Below are 12889 nucleotides of genomic sequence, written 5' to 3'. Positions count from 1 at the left end.
GGGCAGCATTTGATAAGCCATCAGTGTTTACCTGCTTGTTATAATTTTTTTTTTTTTTTTTTTTTTTTTTTGCTGCTCAAGGCACTTCAATAGTCTGCAATGTAGAGAATATGATTAAATCCTCCTCTTACTGTATTGGATTCTTGCCCAGCTTTAAGGCCATTATTCTGAGCTTCAGTTCTTGCTGCACTTAACTGGTGATGGAGAAGAAAGCATGAAACTGACAGCCAAATATATCACTGAGCCTAGAAAATAGCCTGGAAGTCAGTCCTTTGAAAGATTCCTGACAGACTCATCACTCAACCTACCAGTCTTTAAAAATAAAATCACAGTTAACAAAAGGCTCATTTTTTTTTTCTTTTACAGTAGGACACAACTGTCTTACATTTGCACATTTTGCTAATTAGAACTTTTAAGTTATTTAAATGACAGTCTGTATTCTAATATTATGGAATATAAATGATGGTGGAGGTGAGAGGTTAGGAGAAAAGGTAAAAAATGTTCATTTGATTTGAGTTCTATTTAATCAATGCTTCTTCAGTACTACTGAAATAGTTTTTTTTCATACAGGGAATTTCAGGTTTTAATAAAAAGTAATAATAAGATCATAATGTAAGAGAAACATTTTTATTACATAAACAGTCATATATTTTAAGTATAAAAGGCATAGAAATTAACACATGCACTTTAGATACTTTTATTAGTGTTAAGTAAACAATTCTACTGGAGAAGGTAATGGCAACCCACTCCAGTATTCTAGCCAAGAGAATCCCATGGATAGAGGAGCCTGGTGGGCTACAGTCCACGGGTTTGCAAAGAGTCAGACATGACTCAGCGACTAAACAACAACAATAACAAACAATTCTAATACTCTGATTCTAAAAGACTAAGGCTAAAATAGATAAAACAGAATGAAATACCTCTTTAAGCACAACATTTCAAAAGAAATGTTAGCAATAAAGGGTACTATTTATCAAGTACTTACTGTGCTCTGGGCATAATGCCTACCTCTTTATGTACTTTGTATTATTTAATCCTCCCGATAACACTATGAATAAAGTGCATTTAGTTCCTATTTTTTTAAGAAACGACAATGGAAACTTAATGTGACTAAAAAGTTGCTAAAAGTCTAAAACCTAGTTAGTAATCTGTGACTTCAAAGCAAATCGGTTTATATTACCCACAAAACTACACGTGCCACAAGGACAGGAACTAGTAGTATATCCCATCCTCCACGGGCATACATCTTCAATAAATAGTGGAAAAGTGCATATGTATATACCTATATTCCTAATTTGGTTCCTAATTTGTTCCTTTGTTACTAAAGCAGAAATATGTACATTTGTAAACTCACGCATTACTGTAAAAATAATTTTTTAAATGTTTTAAATTGCCTTTTTATACTCATTACATGAGTTTATTTTCAAGGAGGACCAAGGACTCTTCATTGGTCGGAGCTTTGACAAACGAACCTTTGACAAATGGAGCTTTGACAAAGTGGAGCTTTGACGAACGGACCCATGACGCTTTAGAGATAATATTTTTGAGGCATTAACTTTTTCTCCCCGGTTTTCCCTACCCTTTTCTTCTCAGAACTCTGCCCCCGTTTCAAAGCTTGGTTCTGCGTCATTTGCCTGTCATTTGCCTCGGGGAAGCATCTGGCAGGGCAAACAACAGAGATGTCCTTTCAGAGTCTCATTTTTTCAAAGCCCAGGTAGCCACTAACAGGAAGAGGCCTTGGGACCAGACATCAAAGTACATACAGTCCGTGAGAAATGATAACCAACTCCTCCTTCTCCAATCCTCAACCCCTTTTTAATGCAGACCCTTCGCATTTGTGAGAACAGGGAAAAAAGGAGGGAAAGAGTCCAGGAACGCTTCAAGCTAATTATCTTCCCACTTACCCGGCGAGGCTCACAAGCAGAAATTAAGTTCATGGCCAGTAAATTAAAAAAATAATATCGTTTCACACACGGGATCTGTGGACTCAGATTTTTAATCACTGCAATCATTCTAGTCTTATTCCTCTTAAGGGTCAACCACATACCTTTTAAGTCCCTAAAGAACTACCAACTTTTTTAATTTGTTCACAATTCAAATTCAGGAGATTGGAGGAAGACCAAGAACCTATGTAGCCCAACTCCACTCTTTGATTAAACTTTACAAAAAGCAAAATAAGGCAAGGAACCAGTGATTTCCAAAGCGCACATGGGAAAACTTCTAGAAACTTAATAAACCACACCACAGAAAACCCACCACCTCTCCATCTGTAATGAAAAATAGGGGCTTCACTTTTTTGTCAGAACTAGCCACCGTGATTTTACAAAGACAGCAGAACCACTCTACTAAACGGAACAGAATGAAAACTCCCAGTACATTCTGGAACGATATTCTGGCCAATCCTTCTGCCAACAGAGGCCTTACCCGGGCCTGGGTTAGTGAACGCAGCGTTTAACTCCCCCTCTTCAGCGAAGACACTTGGGGAAATCCTCCAATGAGAGACGCTTAGAGGCAGGGGCGTGGTCTCAAGGGGCGGAGAATTTGACTCCGGGGATAATGAAAAACGTGTGCTGATTGGCCGGACATCTTCCCTCTACGCACCAGCCCTCTTTGGACAGCAGGAGCCATCCATCAAAAGACTTACACCAATTAGCGCGGAAATGCTTCCCACTTCCCCCTCCCATCGCAGCGAGAAAGCCCCGCCCTCCAATATATTACTCGGAAGGCCAGGCGCGGCCCCTTCGGCTCCGAACTGACCCAGAGAAGGGCAGTGTCGTCTCGGCGGCGCTGCAGAGACCCCCACCCAAGACGGCTCCCCCTCCCCGGGCCTGTCCCCTCTTGCCCGCGAGTCCTCTCGCCTCGTAGGCCTCTCGGATCTAATATCGTGGGGTGAGGTGAGAGCAGGCCCGGGGAGGGTGGTTACCGCTGAGGAGCTGCAGTCGCGATCAAGGTGAGCTAGGATTTCGGGGTTGACTGCAGGATGCAGATACGGAGCAAGGTTGGGGGCGCGGGGTAGGGTAAGGGGCCGGGGTGGAGGGTTCGTCTCGCGCCCTTTTCCTCGGTTAACTCTAGACCGAGCAACAAGTTCAGGCTAGTCCGAGCCTGGAGGGGCGGGGCCAGATCAGACCTCCCGAGCCGTCTTATTGTCAAGTTGGCGTGGTCCCAGGCACCAGCCCGGGGGGCGAAAGAGTTGGATCCCTGAAGATTGTGATTCCGCATCTGTCCACCTCTTCCGTCGCTCAACCCTGAAGATGCTCTGCTTCCTGCCTTTTGGTGGTTGGGGGGAGGGACTGTCCATGTATCCTGTGCCTGGGGCATAGTAGGCATTCATTATTGCCCTAAATTAATGAAACTCCCAGGTTTCTCTTGCGGGATGGATTAGCCTCCTGTCCCACTGCCGGTGCTCTTAACACCTGAGTTTCCTTTCGTAACATCAATAAAAGTTAACAGTTGCTGAGCACTGAGTGCCGAGCGCTATGCTGAACTCCAGTTGAATCATCTTGTTTAATCTTAACAGCCATTTAGAGAGGCAGATATTGCCTTGTTTTACAGACTATAAATAAGCTCGTTAATATTGTCCAGGTGTTTATTAGGCACCTATTGTATGTGCTATATACCTGTGCTCCTGAAACTGAAAGTGTTAGTCACTCAGTCGTGTCCAATTCTTTGCGACCCTGTGGACTGTCGCCCGCCAGGCTCGGGTGTTACAGAATTTTCCAGGCAAGACTACTGGAGTGCGTAGCCATTCCCTTCTCCACAGGATCTTCCCAACCCAGGAATCGTGCTCGTTTCTCCTGCATAGCAAGCAGATTCTTTACCTTTATTTCACATAAGTCTATGAAATGGGTAATAACCTATTAACAGATTAGGAACTGAGGACTAAGAAAAATTGACTTAACTTGAATAGTTCACATTGTTACTAAGCGGCAGAATACATACTACCATTTCATTTAAAAGTTTGGGCATAAAGATTAGCTTTTTTTTTTTTTTTAAAGGCCCTCTAGGAAGTCACAATTTAGGATGGATGTAACCAACTGGTTGGGGAGGGGGAGAATAACAGATGGCCCTTGGCAATGACTGAGATTCACTAACAGCATTGAGAAAGGGGAGGCTTGTGTTATAAGACACCTGGTAGGACAGGAAGGGCTGTTCTTTCACTCCTTTCTGGGCTTTGTTCTATATATAGATGATAGAGGTACTGACAACAACTGACTCTCAGAAACTGCTACACCAGCTGAATGCCCTGTTGGAACAGGAGTTGAGATGTCAGCCAAAGGTCTGCGGCTTGAGACTAATTGAATCTGCACATGATAATGGCCTTAGAATGACTGCAAGACTGAGGGACTTTGAAGTAAAAGATCTTCTTAGTCTAACTCAGTTCTTTGGCTTTGACACGGAGACATTTTCTCTAGCTGTGAATTTACTGGACAGATTCCTGTCTAAAATGAAGGTACGTTTAAAGCTACATTACCCTGAGTATTTCGTGATTTTGCTTAATGTGTTTTGGAGATGGTATTGCCAGCTTTGGGCTGGTATTCACAACTTGACCATTTTCTTGTGTGTTTTCAGCAAGTAACCAAAATGTTTTGGTAATTCTGTGTACTATAGCATTGATGAATATTCTTCCTTTTAATCAAGAATAATGCATCAGCTATTAGACTTAACTTCTGACATTGAATAATAGTCTAATATCAAATCATTGCAAAGCCTCCCAGTAGGAGAGTTGGCTGTTGTTTTTAAAAGTCTTGTTTGATAGTTTAGGTATTTTCACTTATTTACTGTTGTGTTTTTTTTTTTTTTTTCACTTATTTACTGTTGTTTTTAAAGAAATATGTTAAAGGCAGAAGGCTAGATTGTGGGTTAAAAATTAGATTTTTTTTTTTCCTTTTTGTTGATGCTGTCTACCACCTGGTCAGTAGAGTATATTTCTTGATCTTTATTCATATATAATAAAGTTCCAACTGGTTTAGCCTTAGATTTACCCAGGTCATGCTTATGCTTGGCATTTCCAGCCTAAGTTTACACATAGTAGAGAGTATCTTCTGACAGAGCGGATATACAGTTGTTACCCTGTATTGGATAAGCAGGACATCTGTGTAGCTTTCAGAGTTTAATTATTAAAAATACATCTACTTCTCTGTGTCCATGGTTGTTCGTAGATAATGAGATAATGTGACACTTAAAATGAAACTCGTTTTATTCAAAGTACCTAACAGAATGCAACATATATGGAAAGAACTCAGTGTTTGTTGAATGGCTCAAGAAACTTATTCAACAGTCTGATTAAACAACTCTTTAAAACAAACAAAAAACTCTTTTAGACACCATGTGTAGGCACTACCTTTAATTCTAAATGTGTCACAGGTGAATGACATGGCATCTGTTCCTTAAGTATATTATAATCTTAGTGGGAGTAATGTTTGCACTTATAACTATCATTAGTACAAGGAATAATAAGAAAAGAATTACATTATACTTCAAAAGAGATATAAATATATTGCTGAAGGGTTTCTAAGAAGAGGAGATTCCAAATACTGGTAAAAGCTTTTTAAAGCTTCAGTTGAGCTGAAACTTAAAGTGGATAGAGAGCTTCCCTGGTGGCTCAGTGGTAAAAAATCCACCTGCCAATGCAGGAGATTTGGGTTCAACCCCTGGTCTGGTAAGATCTCACATGCGGCCAAGCAACTAAGCTCATGTGCCAGAGCTACTGAGCCTGTGGTCTAGACCCCAGAAGCCGCAACTGCTGAAGCCCACATACCCTGGAGCCCATGCACTGCAACAAGAGAAGCCACCACAATGAGAAACCCACATACCACAGTGAAGAATAGGCCCCATTCTCCACAACTAGAGAGAGCCCACACAGCAAGGAAGACCCAGCATAGCCAAAAAAAAAAAAAACTTTTTAAATAAACTGGATAGAATTTTGATTGTAGACATTCAGAAAATGATGGATAAATTTAAAAGACTGGTAGTGATTAGAGCTTTACAGGTGGAGTAAACAGTATGTGTCACAGTATTTAAAAACATTTCACAAGTATTGCTACAAAGAAAACAGCCTGGAAAAACACAACATTCTGAAAAGAAATTTTGTGTATAAGCTGTAAGGTATTTCAGTCTTCATATAAGTCTTTGACCAAGTAAATTACTGCTTATCATTCTTCAGTGATTTAAAAAACCAAAAGAACTAAGAATTGTTACATGCAAAAGCCAAACATTACACTGAAACTTACTCCATTTACTTAAAAATTGGTTCCAAGTGGGTGCATATGGTTAACAGTCTACAGTTGAGGCATCAGTGGATCTTGCTAAGTCCTTCGCCACTGAGAGATTCACCTCACAAATACATTTTTCAAAGTGATGGGTCTGAGTTCTAGATTATACTTTATGTTTTTTTTTTTAATTGAAATAAGGTAGAGATGGATTTATTGTCTTTTTAGGTACAGCCCAAGCACCTTGGGTGTGTTGGACTAAGCTGCTTCTATTTGGCTGTAAAATCAACAGAAGAGGAAAGGAATGTCCCATTGGCTACTGACTTGATCCGAATCAGTCAGTACAGGTTCACGGTTTCAGACCTGATGAGAATGGAGAAGATTGTACTGGAGAAGGTGTGTTGGAAAGTCAAAGCTACCACTGCCTTTCAGTTTCTGCAACTCTATCATTCACTCCTTCAGGAGGGCGTGCCACATGAAAGGTATGTGAGCTTTGTTTTCAACAAAGGAGATGTAGAAACCAGAATATTGTCTGAATGTTATATGAAGTCAGTATCCTGGGAGAATGTCAATCAAGTAAAATGATAGCTAAGCCCCTTGAGTTTCACTTCACTCTCCAGCAGGAGTGAGGAGACATTCAGTCAAAAGTAGCTTCTTGGAGTCTTTGAATTCTTTAGGATGGTAAATTTTTTAACATTACATTTTCCATTTATAGACTAGTTAACTTACAGAACCTAATAGGCAAGCATCTAACACTAATTTATGGAAAAAGAAACTTTCAATTCAAAAACAGACTTATTAAAATGAAAAGAAACCTTGGTAGTTGTAGAATAAATTTTTCTTTTATGGCCCAAATTATTTAAAATTCATCTATGGTATCCTTAAGAAGTTAAGGTCTCTGAAGGAAGGAAACTTCTTCAAATAATTCATTTTTCTATGATAAGTGTGCATAAACTTCACTTTAAAATTGACTTCATTATTTTTCTAAAAATTTATTTTGACTCAATGTAAAATTACCTACATAAAATTTCATTTTCTCTTTAAAGGAGGAGTAGCCTTAATTTTGAAAGACTAGAAGCCCAACTTAAGGCATGCTACTGCAGGATCATATTTTCTAAAGCAAAGGTAAATATTTTATAAAGATTAAATCTGTTTATATACCTATTTTCATATTCAATATTTACTTTAAAATTTATCTCTTTTAGCCGTCTGTGTTGGCATTGTCTATCATCGCATTGGAGATCCAAGCGCAGAAGTATATAGAGTTAACAGAAGGAGTAGAACGTCTTCAGAAACATTCCAAGGTATGTCAAGGTCATAGCCTAAATCCTATTCACAGCTGTAAAAAAAACTAAACCACTTGTTCCTAAAGTGAGGTGTCATATGTTTGCTTGAAATTTAAGTAACTTACCCTTAAATTTTTTTGACAAGGAAAGACATGTTAATAAGATTGTAATTATTACTATAATGAAAACTACAGGACTGTTAACATTTTTTTTTAATTTACGTACAGATCAGTGGCAGAGATTTGACTTTCTGGCAAGAGCTTGTATCCAAGTGTTTAGCTGAATATTCATCGAACAAGTGTTCCAAACCAAATGTTCAGAAGTTGAAATGGATTGTTTCTGGGAGGACTGCACGGCAACTGAGGCATAGTTACTACAGAATAACCCACCTTCCAACAATTCCGGAAATGGGCCCTTAATTGGTAAATTTGGTTCGTAGTTAATCCTCCACATTATAGAAAATTTTCTAATGCTATATAATTTTCTTCTACAATTCAAGAATATAAATCTGAATTATTTTCAAAATAAACAAAATGGAGTTGGAATAGGAAAGGGGAAAATGACTTCACTGATCTAGTCAGCTATTATTTGAGGGCATTTACTACATTCGTGGAGCAGGAAATGGCAATCCACCCCAGTCTTCTTGCCAGGAAAATCCCATGGACATAGCCTGGTGGGCTACAGTCCATGGGGTCACAAAGAGTTTGACCCAAATTAGTGACTGAGCACACTACATTCAAGGTATTAATACAACATCCCAAGAGTAAGGAATTATCTAAACTTTGATATATATGTTAGCTGTTTCATTAAATTATCAGCTTACAAAGCCACATCCTCCTTAATAATGTAAACTTTAAAAGTAGCACTAAAACAGTGTTTTGTTTTTTTCTAATTGCACATCATTTTGCTATATGTAGACTCAAGCTTTAGTTCATTTAAAGTTACACAAGTCTGAGTAAACGAACAGGACCAAAATTTTGAACCATACATTGAACTAATTTGAGACTATTAGCTTATTAGGAAAGTCAGTATGAACTCGGGTGTTATACGTAAAGAAAAATAAGTTAGGACAGGTGGTTTCTACACTGGGTCTTTGGAAACTGCCAGGGTGTCTCAGCACTGGCGTTGTGTATCATTGCTATAAGAGTTGAACAGTGGCAAGTATTTACATGCATAAAAAATGTAAACCTCCTCAGGAATATATGATAGACTTTCTTACCATCTAAGTTTAACTCATGGTGGTGATTTAACTTTATTCCTACTCAAAATTAATTGTGAACATAGAATACATCTACATAAGAGATGATTATGAATCTTAGATATTTTAACAGGTAGCAAAATTTGTGTTTGGCAGACTTCTGATAACTTGATTTTTTGTTTGTTAAATAGGATGATTACAGCAACAAAAAACTTCTGAAGCCTTTCTCCACAATCCTGAGCTGTGGATTCCATAATATTATAACGGATTTAAGCTGTGAAGCCTCAAAACATCACAACTAGATTAGCATTGGTGTTCTCAGATTTGGGAAAACTGCCTAATTAACATTACCCTATAGTGGAATTACTCAAATTTGAATTCACCTATGAAACATACAAATCAAAGTAACAGTATAAATGTGAAATGCAAATGACAAGCCTGGAAAGGTAAACTGTGAATCTTCATTTCTAACATTGATCCAAGTTTCTATATTGGGTCAATATATTGTACTTAGGTGGTGTTTAAAAAAGGTAACCTACTTAAATTTAAACTTTAAATTATGAGGTTTACATCAAAAACACCATTTCACAAATGCACTTTTTAAGGCACAATAAGGGTCACTATTCTAGGCAGTGAGAATAGTTAGTTTCTTGGCACCTATGATGCAAGTAATTATTAACCCAGAGATGTGGACCTTACTGGTACATAGAAATCACATTTAAATTTGAGGGCATTTATGTAAAGCAAAACTACCAACCTGTTAATTTTGGCATGTTATCTTTAATATTTTTCTAGAAAACAGGTGATACTTATACCCATGATTTTAAAAGTTTTATACAAAATTTACTGCCTCAGTCTAGTCCCATCAAGAAAGTTAGTTTTTACTAATAACTCAAAACAAATTAGTGTCACTCGGAAAACTTTGTGATTTAACACTCCATCAGTTTTTACTAAGGACTGTTTTTGTAAAACTTGGTTCTAACTTAGAATTTTGCTTAAAAGGAAGAGAATATACTGACATTAATTGCCCCTACTGTGTGCCAAAAGGAAGTATTAAGAAAGGTAAGTAGGCATCTTCATAATTATAAGGTTGCCGAGGTGCAGTGTTCAGAGATCTACAGGGTTCAAGTGTTGCAGAGAGTTACTCAATGCAGTGTGTAACCTGAATCCATCCAAGATGGCTGTACCCAATTTTGACATCATTTTATGGTTACAGAGGCATTAGAAAATGAACCAAAGAACCACAGTGTATCTTATACTTTGGTAAACCATGTTTTATGGATAACTTTACAGTTTTCCCAAAATACTGATAAATTTCAATATTTTGAATACATCAGTGTTAATTTTGAGTTGCCAGAGGTAACCTAACCAACTCCCATTATGTTTTGGTACTAAGGGATATACCTTTCAATAAAGTTACTGAAATGCATTCCTTTGCCAGGCAGTTTTCTCTTCGTTTCTCTTCTAATGCAATTAACTATTTTGGCAACGTGATAATAGCACCACAATAAAAAGCTGTCTCCACTCACTTTATTTAAATTTAGCACTAAAGTAAGATGCATGGTGGGCTTCCCTGGTGGCTAACTACTGAAGAATCCTTCTGCCAATGCAGGAGACATAGGTTTGATCCCTGGTCTGGGAATATCCTCTAAGAAGGAAATGGCAACCTGGGAAATTGTATTCTTGCCTGGGAAATCCCATGGACAAAGGAGCCTGGTGGAACTATAGTCCGTGGGGTCACAAAGAATCAGACATAACTTAGAGACTGAACATGCATGGTAAGATGCATGGTAAGGAAAAAAAAATTATGATAGTATAGCTATTACCTAATTGACACTTTGCTTTCTAGTGGTTTTTTAAAGATAAACACAAGATGATGACAATTAAATATGCTTAATATGCATTAAAAACTTGCTTATGCATTGTTGGTCACTTTTATTATGTAGGTTCCATTGTATGGGCGTGCTAAGTCACTTCAGTCATGTCTGACTCTTTGTGACCCTATGGACTATAACCCGCCAGCCTCCTCTGTCCATGAAATTCTTCAGGCAAGAACACTGGAGTGGGTTTCCGTGCCTTCCTCCAGGGCATCTTCCCAACCTAGGGATCGAATCCATATCATAATCTATGTCTCCTGCATTGGCAGGTGGGTTCTTGACCACCATCGCCACCTGGACTACCCCATCACTGTTAGGACTGTCCTTAATACTAAATCACCCTCAGATTCAGCCCATCTGTAGTTCTGTGTGACCCTCTTACCTAATTAAACCAACAGGTGGTTGGTAATGACAGGCAACCACTAAGTGTTGTATTAGTCTGGTCAGACGGCTTGTTAATTATTAATATATGATTTTGAACTGTTCATGTAACTAACAAGCTAGAAAGTAGATACTGTAAGGAATTACTGAATAAAGAAAAACTTAGAAGGTTCCTTTCCTATTTGACTCAGGTTAGATATATTGAATAATCCCTGCTTTCATAAGTGCTGTTTTTTAAAACAGGCACTTTAACCTTCTATGTATTTTCAATTAATGTGGCATACTTTTTAAAAACTAGATATTTCTGATCTAACGTTTGTGGTTAGCAGTGTTAGTTTTTACTGTCAGGTACTGTTGTCAGATATGAATCATTTCATGTTATTCTCCAAACTGAATGAGATTATCCCATTTACAAATAAACCAGAACAACAGAGCAGGTAAGAGATAAGCCCAAGGTCACATACCTGTACTTGGATGTGAGATTCAAATCCAGGCAATTGTGACACAGGCTATGTTCCTAAACACTCTGCACATTACTTCCCAAAATAGATTAAATGGACTTATGTGAAATTGTATCAAAGTTAATAGGAATAAAGGATGTTAAAGTGATAAAAGAATCAATTCACCAAGATATGAGTCTTAAATACGTATGCACCTAACATCAGAGCTTAAAAATACAAGAAGTACTAAAAACTGACAGCAGTGAAAAGGTCATATGGACAAAGCTTCAGCTGCAGACTTAAAAGATTCCACTCAGTAATGTACAGCACTAGAAAATCAACAAGGATGTAGAAGGACTGAAAAATACCAACCACCATGTGGATCTACTTTATATAAAATTCATCCCAAAATAGCAAAATAAGCATTCTTTTCAAGTGAACGTAGCATAGTCACCAAGAGAGAATATATCCTGGGTCATAAACAAACTAAGAACTGAACTAAAATTATACAAAATGTGTTCCCTGACCATAAAACTAGAAAATAAACAGTTAACAGGACAATCTCCAAACACTTGGACGTTAAATAAGAAACATCTATGAAAAATCCATGCCTGTAAGTGAAAGTCTAAAAAGAGAATGTATTTTGAACTTACTGAATGAAAATATCAAAATATATGGAATGCAGCTAAAGCAGTGCTTAGTAATCATAGTATCAATCACTTTTGTTAAAAAAAGATTTCAAAACCAGTAAATTTCTATTTTAAGAAACTAGAAAAAGGGCAAAATAAACCCAAAGCAAGCAGAAGGAAGAAAGTCTGAAGAAGGATGTGTAAAACAAAAAAATCTATGAAACTGAAACAATAGGGCTAATCAAAATAAAAAAAATTGGGACTTGAAAAGAGCAGGAGATAAACTTCTAGCAAGACTGACAAATTTTAGGAATGAAAAGGATACCACTACAGACTGGAAAGACATTAAAAGGAAACTATATTTTTTAATACCACAAATAACTGCACAGAGAATTAGATGAATCAATTCCTTGAAAGGCATGAACTATGAAAACTAAATTGTTATGTAACCTGAGTAAATTCTACTATTTTAAAAAACTGAGTCCATTGTTTAAAATCTTACTGGCAAATCCCAAATCATTTAAGGAAAATATAACACAAATTCTATAAATCTCTCCCAGAAAGGAGAATCACTTCATTTTATAAGGAGAATTCATTTTATAAGACCAGCAATAACTTGATACCAAACCAAGATAAAGATAATACATTTTTTTTAATTTTATAAGCTATTGACCAATATCCCAAATGAATACCTCAACAATATCACCTCCCAAAAAAAGCTCAACAAATGAGTCCAAATATATAAAACAACAATACAACATGACCAGGTTTGATGGAAGGGAGATAAGCTGGTCAAAATTAGAAAATCAAAATAATCCACCATACTGAGAGTCTAAAGGAAAAAAATAAGAGGATCAAGTGATACAGAA

At 37.4% G+C, this 12889-nt stretch overlaps 1 protein-coding gene across 1 annotated transcript; it reads left to right on the top strand.

Moving 5' to 3' along the window:
- Window positions 1-2720: 2720 nt before the first annotated feature.
- Window positions 2721-10122, top strand: CCNG1 (cyclin G1). Its single transcript, XM_043464778.1, is given in 9 exon segments — window positions 2721-2950; window positions 4187-4450; window positions 6438-6691; window positions 7256-7334; window positions 7415-7513; window positions 7723-7847; window positions 7897-7917; window positions 8885-8908; window positions 8910-10122. Coding segments are annotated over 8 exon segments (906 nt in total). The 5' UTR covers window positions 2721-2950; the 3' UTR covers window positions 8950-10122.
- Window positions 10123-12889: the final 2767 nt, after the last annotated feature.

This window comes from Cervus canadensis, chromosome 4, assembly GCF_019320065.1.
Source record: "Cervus canadensis isolate Bull #8, Minnesota chromosome 4, ASM1932006v1, whole genome shotgun sequence".
Classification (NCBI taxonomy): Eukaryota; Metazoa; Chordata; class Mammalia; order Artiodactyla; family Cervidae; genus Cervus; species Cervus canadensis.
This window is presented reverse-complemented; position numbering and strand designations above follow the sequence as displayed.